This window comes from Melozone crissalis, unplaced genomic scaffold, assembly GCF_028551555.1.
Source record: "Melozone crissalis strain CALT ecotype California unplaced genomic scaffold, PUWL_Pcris_2 ptg000081l_1, whole genome shotgun sequence".
NCBI classification, from domain to species: Eukaryota; Metazoa; Chordata; class Aves; order Passeriformes; family Passerellidae; genus Melozone; species Melozone crissalis.
In genome coordinates this window covers 7,981,502-8,001,902 of record NW_026535858.1, presented here as the reverse complement: position 1 = coordinate 8,001,902, position 20,401 = coordinate 7,981,502, and the positions used below count along the sequence as shown (strand labels likewise).

General features: G+C 37.6%; 1 protein-coding gene across 1 annotated transcript in view; it reads right to left on the bottom strand.

Moving 5' to 3' along the window:
- The window catches only part of LIN9 (lin-9 DREAM MuvB core complex component), a 40,123-nt gene that overhangs the window by 6,010 nt on the left and 13,712 nt on the right, over nucleotides 1-20,401 (bottom strand). Inside the window, exons 5-11 of the mRNA XM_054290417.1 lie at nucleotides 17,845-17,978; nucleotides 13,685-13,810; nucleotides 8,649-8,806; nucleotides 7,435-7,568; nucleotides 6,075-6,194; nucleotides 5,802-5,903; nucleotides 1,018-1,098 (exon numbers count right to left, since the gene is read on the bottom strand). Coding sequence (XP_054146392.1) covers nucleotides 1,018-1,098; nucleotides 5,802-5,903; nucleotides 6,075-6,194; nucleotides 7,435-7,568; nucleotides 8,649-8,806; nucleotides 13,685-13,810; nucleotides 17,845-17,978 — 855 coding nt within the window. The remainder of the gene's footprint in view (nucleotides 1-1,017; nucleotides 1,099-5,801; nucleotides 5,904-6,074; nucleotides 6,195-7,434; nucleotides 7,569-8,648; nucleotides 8,807-13,684; nucleotides 13,811-17,844; nucleotides 17,979-20,401) is intronic.

The window sequence follows — 20,401 nt, the reverse complement described above, 5'->3', positions numbered from 1 at the left end:
GAATACCTCAGAAAAAAAATTAATTTAAGAAGAGTTGGTAATTTTTCATTATCAGAGTTGCAGGTTGCAATGGCATGCTTTAATCTTACTTCTCTTTGCATCTAGTTTAGTTACTAACACACATAATACAGGAAAAATAATGTAGTAACTGAAGTGATAACAAGGTATTGAAGAACACCACCACGGCACAGAATAAGAAAATTACAGAGACACAGAGATGGGGCAGTAGGAAGCAGAGTAACAGAATGCAAACATGCACATGATCATTAAAAGCACAAAAAGAAATTTCACCACATAAATAAATCGCATCCTTCAACATTCAAATATTTTACATGGAAAAAAACCCAACTGTTTTGTTTCAAGAAATAAACCAATTGTTTTCCCTTCTTCTTCACAAACCTTTAGCCTTCTGTACACTGCAGAGACAGCAGCCTGGATGGATGCTGGCAGAAGGCTGAGACTGAGAGCTTTCTCAAGTTATTTTATAGCCATGGGTGGTAGAAGAGTCACTCTTATAATTTTGATTTACTGACTGCTGATTAGATAAAGCTAGCAAGAAAAATTTGCTGCTGCTAATTACTCTGTAGCTGCTGTGGTATTGTAACTTTAAAGGCCAGTCAAGGGCACTCAGAGCTTTACACAAAAATCTCTGAAATGAGTAATTGCTTTAACCATCTACCATCTGCAAAACAGTTTTAGCACAAATGCCTTACCATGTAAACTTGTACTCCAAATTCTCAAGGTACACAGTATTTCCTTACTTTATGTGTTAATTGATATCCTGTGATTAATCAGTTTCCAAAGCACACTTCTTTCAAAGGAGAATCATATTTGAAATAACTGATCTCTCTGACTTGTCTTTAAAAATAATAAAGACATTTCATGTGATAAAAAGAAACAAAACACAGATTTTATTTAGACTACATTCCTAATTAATTTTATTTAGCGTACACTCCTTATTTGCATTAGCTGTTAAAGCATATCCTGTTTTAATAACCAAAAAGAGAACATTCTCACCAGCTTTTCTGCTTCTGTGTTCATCTCTCTCAATTGTTTGATGTGTTCCTTCTTGATCATAAGGATTTTCGATAACCTGGTCTAAAACAAAGAAACTATTTTTAGAAAGAATAGGTCCTTAAGCAGTTTTGAAATGCCATAGAAATTCAAGATAAAAAACCATACCTGTTTCTTTTATAATTTAAAATGTATTACTCAGTTGTTGATCAAGTTAAAAAGCAGAAATGAAAATTATTTAAAATTAAATGATGGAATTTCCAGAGATTTTTAAAGCGATTCCAAGGACCCTAAATTGATGAATGCTAAAATCCATTAGCTGAAATTCCCTATAGGAAGACTAACATGATTTATGGCCAGCTAGAGGCTGAAGAATTTTTATCTTTATAGGCTGAAGGAGAGTGAAGGGTGTTATGGTCATGATACTACAATTAGTATCACTCACCTTACTGCACCTTTTTCCCCACAATTCTCAGCTGTGCCATGCACTGAGCACCAGCCCTTTGTATAAACTCCTGCAGCAAACCCTGGTACAGAGACTGGATCTATTTTATACAGAACAACTCCTGGCTTTCCATTTCCCTCTTGTAATGGGAATATCCTGTGTCTCCTGCCCTGGGGACCTTGCAGGCTGAAGTGGAAACCACTGGGAGCACCTTCAACACACTCATCACTCCCAAACTATTCATACTCCTATGAATGAGAGAAATCCTAGCTTCACTACAACCAGCAACTTTTATTACTGGAGTAAACAGAGCAAAAATTTCAGGTTTTATAAATTCCAGAGGGGTTAACAGCATCCTAGCAGTGAAACATGTGACTGGGAGAAATAGGAATTCCTGGTTCAACACACATCTGATGTATATTTAATCACTTTTGTGATTTTTAAGTTCAGTCTTAATGCAGCCAGGATGCTTGTCCCCACAAATTGTAATTAGGAAATTGTTCCAGGATCTCTTGCAGCTAATGAGGAATAGTCTGGGAACTTCCATGCTAAATGCATTCTTTTTCACTTCATAGCAATTTGTTGGAAATTGCCAAACAGCCAAAGATGGTTTTCAGCTAAATGTAGTATTCCCTCCTTTTATTTATCCCTGTTTATTCAGAGAAAATAAAAGCATCTCTTCTTCACTGTTCTTCCACCAGACTAAGCACAACCCAAGCCTTTTCAGACTCCACTCCCTTAAAGAGCTCTTCATCTTTTAATCTTTTGTGACCCTTTTTTATCTTTTTCCATTCACTGCCACCTTTCCTGTGTGTGAGCATAGGAAGCCTGTAACAGTACTCTGAATGACACACTGGGAAACTAAACCTGTACAATGACATCAGTATTTCTCTTTCTACTCCAAATATTTTGCCAGATGCATCTTATGAATGGATGGTGAGCCATGGCCAGGGGCTCAGGGTTATCAGCCTCCCAACTCTAGCTGCTCATTTCTGTCCCTGTGCTGTCCCCCAGTGACAGCACGTGCATTTCTGCTCTTTGCATTTTGCATGAAGAACCCAATCACAGAAGAGATAATGACAAAATAAACAAATTCAGAAGGGGCAAGAAAGAAAAGGTTGAAAATTGTTACTTGTGAGCTGGCCTGCCTCTCTGATCTAGTTTCTACCACACCACACAAGTGTTCATGTTGCCAGTAAAACACCTGTGAGGAAGAAAAGCACTGTACACCATCTGCCACTGCTGCCAACAAGTTCCTTGTCAAGCTCAGCTGCCATCACCATCCAGCAACTGCCCAACACATTCTTCTCCTTCATGAAGTTGATGAGTCCCCAAATTAATGCAGAATATATAATTTGCTCCCCAAATTTGCTTAACTTCTACTTTGATGTGCAGACACGTGTGAGGATGCACAGCACTGGTTCTCCATTGGATGAGCTTGAATTTTCTATTATATTCATCTTACTCCAAGATATATTCCAGTGATCAGGATAATCTGATTCCAAGGATTTTCACTGTATCTATTATCATGTCCACCAACTTTCTCTCAGGGGTACATTTTATTACATAGACCTCCATTTTCATCTGCCAGTGAATGCTATAATTCAATCTAGCCCTATCTGTCTTCAGAAATTCTTACCTAACAACTCCATTTTCACTATAACTCATCCTGTTTACTGTTGCAATTTATACTTCTCAATAAACTGGAAACAAGTTTTTACTACAATGCTTTTCCACATTAAAATTAATGAAGGCACAACCCAACCAGAATGTTTAGCTTTTCACTTCTGATTTCAGTTGTCAGTCATAAAATATGAGCATTTCAAAATGCAGCGTGTGATAACTTACTATGCAATATTTTCAGAATTTTCATAAGGAGAAAACAGCCAAAAATCGAGTGTTCATTTTCAGATTGTTCCATTTTCCATTTAATTTGGGAAGATCCCTCCTTTCCCCACCTGCAGGCACCAGGTCACTGCAGTGCCCGTGCTGCATCACCACACTCCCTCTACTGGGCATGCAGCGACCCTGCCAACATCTGCTGTGTCCTACACTGCTGCCTTCCAATGGAATTCTTTACCCCAAAACAAAAAAGGAAGCAGGGAGGAAGGAAAATTTAAAAAAAAGCTGTAGCTGAATACTTGGGAAAACGTCCTCCAAATTTAAATACTGTCTAGAGTGTACAAATTCAATCCATCGATTCTGACCTGTCATACAGCATGTGAAATATTTAAGGATACATCACACAATTAATAAAGCATGAAAGATCAAAAAAAATTACTCATTTATTGCTGACTTTATTCTTAATATCATATTAATTTTTGAGCCAGTCTTCTAATGCATCAGTCCACAGTCTCAGATGTCAAACTGTAACGTGAAGTAATAAATATAAAGATTTAGAAAAACTAAGAGTAGAACAATGATTAAAATAGTTGTTACAACTCCCAATGTTTGCTTAAAACTTCAAGTTATAGGAAAAGAGAATATCCCTAATATTTATCATTGTATGCATGTGATTTTGGATTCACTTCCTCTTCTTCCAAATTAATTTCAGATAAGGGAAATAAAGGGCTGCATTGAAACCTTATTTGAGGTATGCTCTGTATTTTCTGTTTTGTCCAAAATTCTTCCCATAAAATTCTTTCTTTGTGGTCTTATTAATAACAGCCTGGCAATATTTTTTAAGAATGTTTTCTTAGAATCAAACTGGTTTTGACCGTTTACTTCCTGAATCAACATTAAATGAGAAGAAGGGATTTGACTTTTTTTAAGTACCAGTCTATCATAAAGGCTAAAAAACCATCCTGAGCAGCAGCCCTTAACATAAAAATACATCTGGTGAATACAGCACAATCAATAATCAGCATTCACCAGCTTTATGTATTGCACAACACCAAATTTCAGTACCTCCTACAACTTCCAATTAAAAAATTGATTCTTACAAAGAATGCTTCAAGTCCTTCAATAAATGTTTAAACCCTGTGATTCTTTGTTGTTGCTCAAATAGACAAACACCAAAAACCTGTGGATTGATTTTGTTCAAAGCATTTTGAAAATCCTCAAGCCAAAATACATATTAATGTGGTATCTTTGTAAAATGCCACCATTTGCAAGAGGCCTATACTTGTAAAACTCAGATTTCCTTATACTGAGTAGTAACATACAGCCACACGTGACTGACAAATCACACATTTTCATATTTCAAATGCAGAAACAATAGCATAAACACATAATTTGATGTTCTAAGTAGAGGTAAAGCTCAATACACCTTAGTTACCAAGTCTCACTGATCATACTCAGTGACTCAAACAGCTGCAGATACAGTTTAGCTGCATAAACACTGTATCTTTTGTGTATTTCAATTTTCCCACAATTAATCTTTTGGAAAACTACATCTATTTTAAATTTTCTTAGCTAAGCTGGATGCCATGCCACCTTTTTCAAAATCAGCTTCATACAAGTTTCCTCTAAAAAAGCTGAATAGATGATGCTGTCAAACAAAATTCATTATGTTGAATGGCCCAAATGTTAGTGTGTCATGTGAGCTTCTGACACAAATTTATTCTTTTGACCAATTACACAGACTTTAAAATCTGAGAGGCATTTCCTTTCTCAGTTCTTAGTATTTTAAACATGAATCATTCCAATCTCCTTTGGCATGTTCAAAACTGCTTTCCTTGTTAAAGACTTCAATCACTGATCTTAAGCTAAGCCAACATGAGCAATTACATTCCTCCACCATCCTGGAAAATGCTTCAGTGTGTTTTAACATTCAGTGAACCTCAGCTTCCTAACATGACTTGTCTGTGCTCTTCTGAACTAGTACACAAAAACCTCTGAGAAATTATTTCACAAAGGTGAAGAAAAAAGGATTTTCTATGTAGTGTTATCTATAAAATGAATGTTTGCTTGCATGGAAATGAGTGTTACTTCTCCAAGAGAGTAGAACATTATATAACATAAAATATATCTGATAATGCATATAAGCAAATGTTCTTTCCACAATGTAACTATATTTTAAATAAATAAAGAAGTCTTCGAGTCTGCAAGTACAAATAATACTTTTTAAAAAAATAAAATGGTAGATCTGGGAAAATAAGACACTTTTGAGGACCTCCGTGGTCTGAAAAGCAGCATATTTCAAAGGTTATAAACAAGTGAGAAAATTTAGATAAAACAAAATAAAAACAAATAACAAAAATTAACATATCTTCAAAAGTTAATTTGACTATTACCATACTTGTCATAAATTAACAGAAGGTCATTGAATCACAGAAGAATTGGCAGAATAAACACAAAAGGACAATAAACAACAAAATTAAGAGCTGCAGTTAATACTTACCACTTGAATGAGGAATTCTACTGGAAAGCCTCCTAGTGTTTCACTATCTGTGCCTGAAATTTTGTTTTTCCATGAAGATTGTCCTAATAAAGGATCACTGTCCTATAAAGGATAAAACACCTAAATAAGTATTTTCTTTTTAGAGGGTTTTGCTAAAATTTTGATAATGCTAAATAAGGTCAGAAAACTGATCTCCAAAACTTTTTAAGGTAACAGCTTCAAGTATCCAAAAAACATTTTGGTGATGAACAGCAGTTGAGGAAAGCAACTTACTGTGATTGGAGACTGGAGAGAGGGGGTGTAGGGCAATCGGGGAGGAGTCATGAAGAAGCGCGAGGGCCGCTGTTTCTGTCCGAAGGCAGCGATTGGCATGGTTTCATGGGGCTCATTACTCTGCCACACAGGGACAGGGAAAGGCAAAGGGAGGATATACTTCAGTGTCTGATTCATTTTTAACCTTTTGGAACATGTAATTAATTTATTTCTGGGATCTGGACTAGCTGTGCCTATCCACACCCCAACCCAGCGGCAGGAAAGGATGAATGTTTTGCTTTTGGTCTAGGAGTTTTCAAAGTTTTATCCCTGTTTATTTATCACATCAAATAAAAGCTGCATGAAAATTTCCAAAAATGCCACTGGCAGGCAAATCACAACAGGAACTCAGCAGCGGATCCAAACTCAGACCATGACAGCATCGCCTTGATTTTTAAAGATTTTCTAAGCTTTCTGATGTTTACATTCTTGTAACAAACTTTCTCACACACTTTCTGTAATAACTTATTGTTTTGCATTCTTTTATGGAGGAGGAGAAATTTGATGGACTGTTGGTTTGTCCAGTGTCATTGGAGAGGTGGCACTGTCACCCTCCAATCCACTGTCACTTTTGGCAATCTATAAATGTTGGAGTCAGAAAATAAACTTCCCTTTTTTTGCCTTGAAAACAGCAGTGTGTGTGTGTGTCATGTTATTTTTGTGTCCTATAGTGACAATGACAGAGACTAGAAGAATTATGTAGATCCAACATCACACAAGACACAAAAGAAAGTGAAGTCCTCCAGAAATCTTGCAGCCTAGGCTGGACCGCCTGGCAGGAACAAAGCCTAGGAGCTGGGAGATAATCTCCAATTGTTTGACCAAAATAACATCCTCCCAGGTAGCTTCATTAGCACAAGAAATTCCAAAATCAAGTTCAATCAACTCATAGTACTTGTTTGCAACTCCCACAGGCCTTTCCTGACTTCAGCAAATCACAAAGGGCCAGGGTTTTCTTGAATATTTTCTGCAAATCCTGGCAGGATCTCATTGCAGAATTCTCTCTGGGATCCTATAGCACTCATTTTATTTCTTCATATTGAACTCAGGCTGTTTTAACAGTCTACAATAGCTGGTCTAGTAAATTATTCCACCCTGAGCCATTTTGCTTTAATCATAGAGGGTTATCATGTTTTGTAAAACCATAAACAGTAAAATTTTATTACCTGGAATTTCCCATGCATCTGTTATGCCCGTTTCTACTTTATGACAATATCACCTGGGTGTAATTTCTTATTTTTGATTAAGGCATATCATTGTAGATTCTTAAAATTTCATTTTCTTATTACAGCTACTTTTAGAATGTGTCATTAATACTCACAAGAACTTCATAATCTGGGACTGTGTGTGTTCCAAGGCCTGCCCTGTCAAAAGTCACCCTGTAGGTGGCATTAAGAGTGTCTACAGCATCTATTTGTCCAGTGAAGAGACCATCGTGGACACCTCGCAAACGGGCTGAAAACAACAACAGGACAAGAAGAAACCAAACATTACAATGCTATGATACAAATAACAAAACCAGATTTATTACATCTTTTGCAAATAATTCTTTGTAGGTATACTAAGAAAGCTGCATATTAAATGAAAAAAAGAAAATAGCAAACCCAGAAAAAAGTATGTAATAGAAATATTACCATATTTGTTACCAAATTTAAGTTTGAAGGTTAAATATTTCTCAAATCTAATCCTTAGCACTACACTCATGTCAAAGAAACTCTCACTGTTTCTTTGTACCTTCTGACAGACAGATTTTGCAGGCAAAAGTCAATTTCCAGATGATTTTGCACAGCAATTCTCTCTGAATCCCTCCTCTGATGACTGCATGTTTAGCAAAAAAAAAAAAGTGTGGAAAGATACAGGTCTAGGAGAGTGAGGAGAGGCAGAGTGGTGCATGTCTGCTCTTCAGCAAGAGCTGAGGGCAGTGGTGTTCAACACAAAAAATGCAATGAACAGTTGTGGCTTGAATAGGAGATGCTGAAGTGAAAAGCACCTGGACCAAAATCAGACAGGAGGAAGGAACTGAAATTTTCATAAAATCTGTGGAATGTTTTCCATAATATTCCTCCCTCAGTTATGTGTAAGGTTTTTTAGCAAGGCAATGTCATGTTCAGCAGACACATCCAACTACACTGCAATACCAATTGTATATCTGTTTCAAAACAGGTAGTTTTCTATTTATGGAAAAATAAAATTCAAGTTTATATTAGGTCAGATTTGAAACTCAGACAACACTCAGAATTTTAAAATTAAGCATCTCCCTCTCTCCAAAATGTGATACCCTAGACATGTAAGAAATCCTACAAGTTTAACAGCAGAAATAATCAGTCATACTAAGTTTGCACCTCTAAACCTTATCAGTGTCTCAAAAACACCACCTAATCTTCACAAGCACCTTCTCAGTGAACTAACAAAAAACTGATACAATTCTGATGTTTTACATCTATTATAATTATGTGCACTAAGTGGATTATGACTTAACTAAAATCTTTACAAAATACACTTGGCTGCTTATTTTGTTTGTTTTTAAGAATTTACCTGTAACTTTTGTTCCTATTACAAGTGGTAATGGAATTTCTTCTGGAAGATCTTTGAACTGTGAAAGATCTGCAACTTTCCTCTGCTGCAAGAGTCTGATTTTCTGTCGCTTCTGTTTTAATGCTGACCTCTCTTCCTCAAAGAATGCAGAGGAACACCTGTAATTTCATTAGATAAAAAATATATTATACTTAAATTAATCACTCAAAACATATATGTGAAGGCACATCAAATAAATAGGCACTGTTTAAAGAATCACTGTGAGAAAATGGAAGAGCTTGGGATGATGTGCTCAAGAGAAAAAAAAAATCTTGTTTAATACATTTAGACAAGCTTACTCCTCAGAATTCTCACCCTTAAAATAAGAGTCTATTTTAAAACAATACTCAGGAATAGTAGCTGTTGCAGTGGTGTATCTAAAGAGCACAACTTTTTAGGGTTTTTTTCTGCTTATAAGGATCCATCTAGGGTCACAACAAAGCTAAAGCTGCCCAGTCTGCTCTGGATGCCAGTTCAATGCACTGAGGAGGGTGTCCTGTGAGTGCCCTGGCTGCCAGCACTCACTGATACACAGGAGATCCCTCTCACATCTGCTCATTAGCTCAATTAAGCTAACTGAGTATGACAAGGCACCAGACTCAGCACATAAATGGCACTTCTCTGTCTCATCTCCTTGCAGCTCTGCAAAGCACAGCTCAGCCCCAAAATCTCTGATGAACTGTTCTGAGATTGATCATAGTCAAAGTTTATTTGATCTTGGGCTACTGTGTAAAAATCAGATCATCTGTAGTAGTGCCCTTCTCCGTTCTGGGGGGAGAGTTCTTCTTAAAATGCAATCTAAAAGATGGAAGGCTCACTCCTAAAGTGCTTGCTTTGTATTAATTTTCATTTCTAACCTACTGAATAGGCAAGATTCATGATGGAGATAAGAAAAAAGACATTAAGGACTCAATCCTATCTTTCATTCCTTACTAAAAAGTCTTCATTCTTGTGTCAAAGAAAGAAGTAATTTTAAAAAGATGCACAAATGTTATTTTAAGTCTGCCTGATTGCAGAAAGTTATTTGATAAATAATTTGCCACCTTTGCTAATTGCTTTACTGCAGTCAGATGCAGATCAAACCTTTTCTCTGGAACTCATACAGTTATATATTGATTACTGATCAATAAATTCTATTTTATCAAGTTATTTTAGAAGACATTGTCAACTCTGTTGATGGTTCCCTCCACTACGCTACAAATTATTTTCTGACTTAAATCCCTTCAAGATGTTCCTCACTCATCTCCAACCTAGTACTACTAAGAAGTCAGCTCCTTTTTCCAAATCTGCTTCTACTACTCTCCTATTATATGCTGAAACAAACATTCTTAGGTTTTCTTCTGTGTTCCCCTCACTGGGAGAGCTCCACAAAGCCCTTTCAGTGTTGTCCATGATTTCTCTTCCTGGCATTGTGCACAAGAAGACTGTGAGCACTGAGGTGCCAGGATGCTGAGACCATTTTGTTTCACACTGACCAGCACTTTCACACTCTATATGCACACATCACTTGCCTCTTATCTTATAAATGTTTTCTAAGTTATTATATGGGGCACAGGCCACCTGTTTTCTCCCAGTGTTACCACAATGAGATCCTAGTCCTAAGCAAGACATGGGAGAAAAACACAAACAAGAATGAACTGCAGCTGTGAGGTACTTTTGTCAGGTAATGCAGACATGCACTGCACTGAAGGCTTCCATTTGAGGCTTTACAACCACTATCAGCACAAAAATCACCACTTTGTATTGTCTAGTTTTTGTATAGCCTAGAAATTCTGCTGTAGACTGAGGCTGCAGGTGTGTGTCCCACTCACCAGTTTAGCACTGAAGAGCAGAATGTGTTTACCTGGAATTAGGTACTGTTCCAGTGCTCCTCTTAGGAAATTAAAATATCTGGGAAGGGATGTGGCAGACATAGAGAGGGACAGTGGTTGGCAAATTCAGGAAGAGTTTACTTGGATATTCTCATTTATTGACTTCATATTTACTACTGGGGAGGAACAGGTTGAAATAATGCTTGAAATAATGAAATAATGTGAAATAATGCTTGCAGTGGTCTGTGAATATCAAGTTGCAAAATGCAGGTCAGAGCTTTTCAAGTCCATTGAGGAGAAAAATGGCTAACCACAGTGAGACAACAAAACAGGCAAAAAAAGAAAAAAAGCAATACAGACTTTGTATTAGTCCCTCTAATAATGTCCAGGGTCTTGCACTAGGAACAGCAAATGTCACCTGATGTTTTTTGACTTGTGGTCTTAGAAATACAAATTCAAATGCTGATATACTAATCACTGACCTTGGAAGGTCCCTACAACAGCAACACTGTTTTACTGATAGCTCAGATGGTCTTAAAAAGTCTCTGTCCCAAATGCTGTAACTATGGAGGTAGAAAGTACTTGCAATATATTTCTGGTTTCTGTTAAAGGAAACCTTCAACCCAGCGTTACCCAAATGCATTTAAAAAAGGTTATCTTCATGCCATCCTATGAAAAAATGAAGATTAAAAACTATGGCACAGATCAAAATTGCAAACACATTAGTTTTCTGTAGAGACTTCTGAAGAGGTTGAACATTCTTCTCAGTTTTAACCTTGCTTGTGAGAATTTGAACTAACAGGAATCACCACCATCATGTAGTGGCAGGACAAGCAGATCTAAGCTCAATTCATATCCACTGCTGTTTGACAAGCCAAATTAAGTTGACAGAGTACACAAAACTAACTATTACCTCTTCCTTTTCCTGGAGCATATCTTTTCCCACAGTCTACAGGAATCTTACAAGCTTTGCAGGCTCTCATGAAGAATACTGCTGTGCCAATCAAACACACTGTTGATGTGTGATAGGACATTTAAGGTAGCAGCAGACATAAGAAAATACTACAATATATTTAAACAAAACAAAAAAAAAAGGTGACAACCATGTGCATAACCATCACAGAGACACTATTATCCTCTGCCATCAACACTGTGGCTGCAAAATGTCTTAATTATTTATTTTTAGTCTCTCATGGGGAGATATCAGTGTTGACAGTTTGCCTCCATATGATGAGGACAAAGAAATTTTTAAAAGAATGGTAAAATAAAAAAATCTTTGCTCTAGAGGAAGATTAAAATCATCTTGAAAAAGCATTTAAATTATTTAGAATAATTCAAAGTATTTTAAAACTAAGGCCAAAGAACACTCTTGACATCTTGAAAGAGACTACCATAATTTAAAAAAATACTAGTATAGAAATAAAAAGCAAACAGGAATGCTTATTTTATGTTGCTGTAAAGCAGTAACCCAAAGTTTGCATTAACAATCACACTCTTTATGCAGTCAATTGCTTCTACTTCAGAATTCAGATAAAACAATTTCCTGCCTATTTAGACCTTTGGTTCCTTTGGCATGAGTCTCTCTTTTTTAAAAAAATAACTCTATTATGGTTGAACAAAAAAAAACCCAAATCAAACCCAAAAATCACTCTCTCCATAGCTTAAAAAGATAAAAGGAAAAAAACCAACCCAAAGAACCCCTGAAAAACAAAAGGAAATTTGCAGCCCACCAAGTTGGATGGGGTTTTGCAATCTGATGTAGACAAGGTTCCTGCCCAGGGCATCCCCTGACCCCAGCCCCTGCTGGAACCAGACAATCTTTAAGGTCCCTTCCAACCCAAACCATTCCAAGACTCTGAAGTTTTACCAATGCTCCACCAGAGCTGCTGAATGAGGCAAGCTGATCTTTTAGAGAGGTAACACTTTTGGCAAAAGTCAAATGAGAAATTGCTGACTTAACCTCCACCATTTCTCTCTCAGTAGGAAGCATGACAACAAAGGAATGAAAAGCAAAGTTAAACTCAAATTACAGGAACATCTTTCCTAGAGGAGCTATTTTCAAACTGGTTCTGCTGCCTTCCCTTGACTGACAATTTTTACTTATGCTGTTTGCAGGTACAGAAGATGAAATGGTCTCCATCATGCAAAATACAACCTGACTCAGTCATCTATGAAGAAATGAATTCAGTGAATACATTCAGAAATATATTCCATATGAAGAAATGGATCCAGTGCCTTAGTGTTTGCATTTACAGAAATGAAAGGTTGAATAATTTATGAAACACTACTTATAGAATGACAGATGGTCAAATTTGGAAGGACTCTGGAGGTTATCTCCTCCAACCCTTCCAGCAGAAGGAGCTCCAGGAGGCTTCCCAGAACAACATCCAGAGGGTCTTTGAGTACATCTTAGGATGGAGATTCTACCACCTCACCTGTGCCTGTTCCCTCTTTTCCTGTCTCCAGATAATGCTGGATAAAAAACCTGGCCCTATCTTCTCTATACCTTCCCTTCATATATTTATGTACAAAATGAGATCCTCCCTTTAGCCTTCTCTAGGCTAAATTGTGTAGGTTTTGTGTAAAGGCTGAGCTTAATCAGAGGGTTTAAGAATTAAAAATTCTAAAATAGAAAAAAACCTATGTCCTTCATTAAATTCTACCTTCTTCTCTACAATGGACAATACTTAATGGGTAACTTCATTTCTTCTCTGTCTTGATAGCCACTCTAAGAAAAGCTGAGGATCTATAAAATGGTTTAAAAAAATAATAAAATAAATGAGGTGAAAATGTACACTTGTTTTCCCCAAGAAGAGCTGGTTATAGACAGAAAAAAAAAACCTCAGTGAAAAATTGGCCAGCTCTTCCAGACCAGGAAGCACTGCAGTATAGAAGATACAAGAAGAACTTTAACACATCAGTTAAAGCTTGGACATTTAGTTATCTGGAGTGGGAAGAGAACATTTCAACCATAGACTCAAGAAAACTACATGGACATATGCATTTCAGGAATAGGGTGTATGAGGGACAGAGGTGCTCAAAGAACACCTCAATACAATCAGTTTTACTCCTTTGAAGATATTGTTTTGTTCTACTATTTGATTGCAAATTTTTTTACAAGGAATAATTTCAGTAACATCAAAACTACATGTAAGTAACAACTGAAAGAAAAGAAAGAAAAATTACCTCCGTGGTTTTCCCATTAATCGCCTGATTTTCCCCCATTCTACTCTTGTCAATTTTCTGGTTTTCAAAGTTGGAAAAGATTCTTTCAGGCATATACAGAAATCATTATCTCCTTCAAATAGTGGCCTGTTGAAACATAATTAGTCCTGTGTTAACCACACTAAGTAAACTTCTGTCACAAGATTCCAAAAAACATCCATCATCAGAAACAAATTTAAAAATATTAATATAAATTAGTCATATGAACAAGACACTTCTATTCAAAGAACAATTTTAATTCAGTCAAAAACAAAATCAGAAAGTTTCCAGGACTATTGTTCTTTGACTCTTTCTATCACTGAAAAATGCTCCTTTCTCTAGGATCTACAGAGAAATACACATAAATTCATCCTGCTCTATAATGGATAAAAAGTCACAAAATGAAACTTCAGCAGAGTCAGCTCAGTGTCATGAGGATACTGCAACACACTGAAGGAAACCAGAGAGTGAAATATTGAGAATAAAGGGAAGGACAATATGGTACTGAGAGACAGACACAGTACCTTTTATCATCAATTCATTCACTTGTAACTCAGATTCTCAACAGAAGTTTCCAAAATACAGGAAATTGAACCAACTCATCATTCTCTGCAGCTGTACAGGGGAGACTTCTATTGAAGCACCCCATGAGTCCATGGTGAAGCTCAGGATGAGTGTGAGAGAAGTGACAGTTCAGAGAACAGACCTGCACAACTGAGCAATTTCTCTCTGATGCTATGACCCATCTCTAGCTCTGTTTTATGACTGCCTTTTTTCTTTGTAGTACCACATCCTTCTTAGGCTGAGGAGACAAGGGAGCAGCAGCAGATATGCCCATCTAATAGAAGGTTAATCATAAAAGACTCTGTGCAACTGGAATAGATCCCTCCTGGCAAGAACAAAAGGAGAACTGCATCCTGGGGAAAGCTGCTTTTCTGCACTCTGTGCAGGGCACTGGGGTTTGGAGGGGAATACACCCCAGCACAGAACAAAGAGGACCTTGGAAGCAGCACTGCTTTCAGCTGAGTGTCTGGGGTGGCAGCAGAGAGGAAAGGTGCACAGATACAAGGAAACACAGGCAAGAATAGAATAGAATAGTTCTGCAGTAGGAGGATCTGCAGCTGCAGCACAAAGTGAAAAGGAAAATAAAAAGAATGAGCAATGAGGCTCAGGAAACAGACACAGAAGGGGATACAACAGTATCATTTTATCCATATTGACTATTGCTAACAGAAGATATCTATATAAAGAATAACTATTTAGCTCTTTTTTTTTTTTTTTTAAGAGAATCTATATTTGATTATTCTTACTAACTCTTGTCCTCAAGCAGGCAAACTCTAAATCCACAGCATCCACAAGATTGGAGGCTCTGGAAAATGGTGGAAGCAAATCACAGGTGCATCTGTGGATTGCACAGGAGGGCCTGTGATCACTGTGGTAGTAAGCAGCACTTCAGAACTCTCTGGAGACCCAAAATCAATGGGATTTTACAGAAAACATTCCACTGCAGCAGGATATAGAGAATTCAACTGAATCAGCTTCAATAATCTAATAACCACAGATGACAGCTGTAGAAATAAAAATATTTCAAAAACTTATAGCAGACATGGCATTTTATTTGATTATTTCAATTTTGGATGCAATAATTTGATTAAAATATTCAGAGATTTGTATGAGCCGTATTTTGTCAGTTGATAGCTCTATGATTTAAACTTTTTTAAGCTTCTCATTAAGCCTGGATCATATCACTCCAAACAAGATGTATCAAAGTTTTCCTTCCAAAGATATGCAGTGTTTTAGTAAACTATGTTATAATATCTTAATATCTTATGGGCATTGCAAGCTGTATTAGATTTGCAAGGAAAGGTTTTGGCAGAGGGGGGTTTTGGCAGAGGGGGGTTCTGGCAGAGGGGGGTTCTGGCAGAGGTGGCTTCTTTGAGAAGCTGCTGGAAGCTTCTCCCATATCCCACAGAACCACCACCAGGTGGTTCCAAGGTGGAGCCACCCCTGGCCAAGGCTGAACCCACCAGTGATGGTGGTTGTGCCTATGAAATAATGCAGTGAGGAAGGGGAAAAAACCCTGTGCCACTGCTGCAGGACAGAGCTGCAGGAGTGTCTGAGAGAAACGCTCTGCAGCCACCCAGCCAAGGTCAGGGACCAGAGCACAGATTGCTCTGCAGACCAGGGTGAAGCAGCTGTGTCCCTGCAGCCCATGGAGGGCCCCATGTTGGAGCAGGTGGATGCCCAAAGGAGGGTGTGGCAGGAAAATTTTTCAGCAGAAAATTTATTTAAAAAATAGAAAAGCAAGGACAAATAGAACAATGGTCTGTGTATTAATGCTTGTCTAGAATAACTCTCTAAGCTGCAGAAAAGTTTATCTAGCAAGATATTAGGAAGTTTGAAGCTTAATAATGGAGCTCTGTGCATTGTGTTTTAAGGCTTACCAGTAAGTATTGTATTCAAAATACACAAGCATTGTTTTAACCAAAGGTACCTGTGCTTATGGTGATTGGGTAGAACTACTGTCAATGTGCTTTTGCTTTGTGTGATTGGTCAAAAATCTTATAAAGTGAGTTGTAACATTAAGTTCTTTGTCTGCTGCCTGGGATGTGAGCTGGTGGCATCTTCCCATTGTCATAATCATGTAATGAGACTGATGCTGAAAAATAAAACAGCTGAAAGCACGTTCCCAGTCCCATTTGTGATTTGTACATAGATCCCAGTTGGTGATATTATCCTACTTTGATTTGATTGCCAATAAATTAAACTAATTTCCAAAACTGAGTCTGTTTTGCCCTTGGCAGTAAGTGGTGTGGTCTCTCCCGGTGCTTATCCATCCTTTGACCCTTTTGTTAAATTTTTTCTCCTGTGTCCAACTAAGGAGTGACACAACAGCTTTGATGAGCACCTGGTCTAGTCAAGGAGAACCCACCACAACCTGCACACATGGGTAACTATCAAAGAGGATTTCAGAATTACCTGCTAAACTCAAATTCTAGCCTGCTGATAGACCTACAGCTTCGTAGACAATTCTTTAAACTAAAAGTTCTTGGTCTGTTGCAAAAATCATTATTAAAAATGTCACATATTAAAATTGCTCCTAGAAATAAGCAGAGTTGGGGTTATTAATTTTTTTCATGTAATTGAGGAAGAAGCATGAAAAGACTAATTCTTTCAAAGGAATTAAATCCTAGAGATGATGAATATAAAACTAACTAAAATGGACATGAAATTTTTCCACATCTGATGAATATATGCCAAAATGTTTTTCTGTTGCTATGACTGCCTTCTCAGTTAAAGAAAAAAAAGCTACAGCAATTGTGATCAAAATAGGAAAGAAAAACAGTAATTATTTTGTTTGTACATTCAGGAAAATAATGCTTAACTCTGAAGCCATTCTTTAGAATATTAAATACTTGTGTTGAATCTATTAGTCAAACAGTGTAGGTTTTAATATTCCATTGATTAATAATGTTTTTTACATTTTAGAAATGAAATTATTTATTTTAAACAATTCACACCACTGTGATAGTGGCATTGAGAGAACAAGTGCCAAAAACTCTGAGGCACAAACTGCAGAAACAGTCCAGGAAACACATTATGAGATCCAAGCAGGATGCTGACATCTGGACAAGAGTTGAACAATCACAGCCTGAAGCTCTGTTAGTGATCACAATAAAAACAGGATGATGGGGAAAAATATTTAATATCAACATTTACACCTTTTAGGAAAGCAGCACTTTATGAAGAAGCAGTGTCCTTCCTATCTCCTCTGTATAGCACTGATGCAAAAGTTCAGAAAAGTCTAAGAGTTCTGATATCTTCATGTTTCAGATGCTAAAAGCATTATGAATAAAATCTGGTATCTGGTAGAGGCAGAGGTGATAAAAAGAAAATTACATCCATGAAGGCAGGCTTTCTATAGAAGACTTTCTAAAGTTGGTAGTTGCAAAGAACCAAGAGCACATACATTGCTCATTAGAAAAAACACCCACCACCACCACCAAACAAAACAGCTTTCCATAATTAGTAATTTAAGAATAAATTGGAATATCTAACCAATATATGGAACTATGCAGCTGAATTTTAGAAAATTCCATGTTCCTGCCCTAATAAGAGGTAATTATACAAAGCAAACATACTTATCTATATTTGAATAGAACCATTCATATATGCACCACTTGTGAGCTTTGGGCAGCTTGAGCAGGTTCCGAAGCCGCAAACCAATCTTCTGTGAGACCTTCTTTTCTGGGGTGGACATTGTTGTACTGAACTTCTGTGTAGTGAAAAAAAAACCAAACAGTTAAACAGAATTTACTATTTTTCAGTATTCAAATAAAGCAGATTTTCCTGATAAAAGTCTGCACATGTTGTTTCATAGCAATGTTGTTCTTGCTGATCTATAATAGCCCTTATTACATTATATCAGCAATGCCATCAAACAGAACAGACAGCAAATTTTAACAGGATCAATACCATTATCTCCATACAAAGCTCTTCTAACAGAAACATTTTCCAGCACTGAAAATGTTGTTACATTATTGGTAACAACAGTATGGCACCAAAATAGATTTGGACTTCAAAACTCTCATGCCTCACCGACTGTCTCAGGTGAGCCTAACTGGTGTTGCAGCTCAGATGCCAGCAACAGCACCTGCCTGATTTGCACTAAAACTTCTACTCTTGCCCACTCTTCTTAAGCTGAGGATGAAGCTAGGACAGGAATATAACACAGGCAAAGCTTTGAGCAGAGTGTCTGCTTAGAAAACTGCAAGTGAAACCAGCAATCAAGTTTTAACTACATTTAAAAGCTATTTGATAAATCATGGAAAAGACTCTTAGATTGTTTGCATAATAGATAGACCCATGTTTGAACAAATCCATTAAAAAAAAATCTGTAATTTTGTTCCAAGGATGGCTGTCTTACTGACAGAAAGAACAACTTTTCTGCAAAAAATAACAGCTTTTTGAGACTATAGGTTTAACAGGATCCCCATGCCATTATCAATCATTATCCCTCCCCAAACATTCAAATTATTTTGGACTTTAGTTGTGGGATCTCAGTCTCTCAGAACTGGGGTGCAGGGTGAACAAGACCCCCCCTGGGGGGCTCGGGAGTCCTGGAATGTTGCCAGAGATGTCTGGTGGCTGGACTTTGATCCCACATGGGAGATGACATCAGTATGAGGACGGGAGGATTTCACTGGGGTGAATGGTGAAGGGACAAGTTAATTGGAGTGTGAGATACAGGGTTTAAGATCCCTGTACAGGGGGGTCTAGAGAGGCAAGATGGAGGGATTGGGGCGTGCCCTTCTCCTTCTTCTTCTTCCTCTAAGCCTCCATCTTCTGTGGTGGAGTTGGCACTCCGGGATTGGACCTTACTAGGGGAACACTGGTTAATATGGGTAGAGGGTATTGGAGAAAAATGATAAATATTGTATACGTAACTCCGGGTATAAAGATAGGTGACCGCCCCAGGGGCTTTCAGTGTGTGCCCATGGCTGACTGCTGAGCAGAACTCTGTCAGGCCAAGAGAAAATCTTTTAGATAAGCAATTAATAAACACCAAGACCAAGAACAAATCTGAAGCTTCCTCTCGTCCTTTCGAACCCGGGGGCCCAAGGCCATCTTTGGGCTTTTCCCCAGACCATCTAAACAGCTGACAAATCCAACATTTAGTAGCAGCAATAATAGGATAAAGCATAAGGTAGGCACCTTGTTGGTTGCTGCTGCCCTAGGTACAAGCCCCTTTCTCCCACTGGAACTCCAGGAAACAAAGCCTGGGGGGACAGCAAGATCTGTCAACTACAGCAGCTGCAGTCCCTGCAGCAAATATTTATCTGGCAATCATTGGACCTCCAGAATCAGACATGCAAGCAAAAAACAACTGGGTTTAGAACATTACCAAGTCTTTCTACTCTTAAAAATTCATGGTAATGAAGAGAAATATCATGGTTCTCACCTCTGGCAGAACAGACCCAGCTAAATGGTGAGTGCCAAGCTTTTCATGTCAGACACTGCACAGCACAGCTCAGAAGGCTGTGCAGAACTCAGAGAAACTCAGAAATCAGAGCAGAACTCAAACAGTACTTTTACAGTGAGGTTAATTTAGCCTCAGAAGGTGATGGCACAGACAAGTGATGTGGAGGACAAAGGTACTACAGAGCCAACTCACTGAGATCAAGAGATGTTCCCCTTTCTATCATAACAAATAAAGGCTGACAAATTACAGCTGTTTTTTTGTCTATATCAAGGAGTGGACACACAAATGGTGGATGGAAAAACAAGCTCTTTGAACTGAGAAGTTCAGCATTACAGGATCAAGAAGGTAAAGCTGGCCATGAACAGAGTTAGGCTACAAATCTAGAGCAAGTCCCTCATTGCTTGGGATACATTAAATTCTATAGCAGCCTTCTCAGTTACATAATCAGTGCAAAAAACTGAAGCTGAATAAATTCATGCTGACTACAGGAGATGGCTGTTTGCAGGAGCATGATGGGCACTGAGTCTGGAATCCTTTCTAGCTCTGTGTGTTCATGTTCAAGATCACAAAGAACAGGTATTCCCATAAACAAAACCAGTGGTAAGAAAGAAAAATATTAATCTGTTTTGATTGTGGCTTACTTCTAACAACAGTTTTCCTCACAAGAAGATTCATAAACCAAAAATGCAACTTGGAAAGCAAATATATTCAAATTT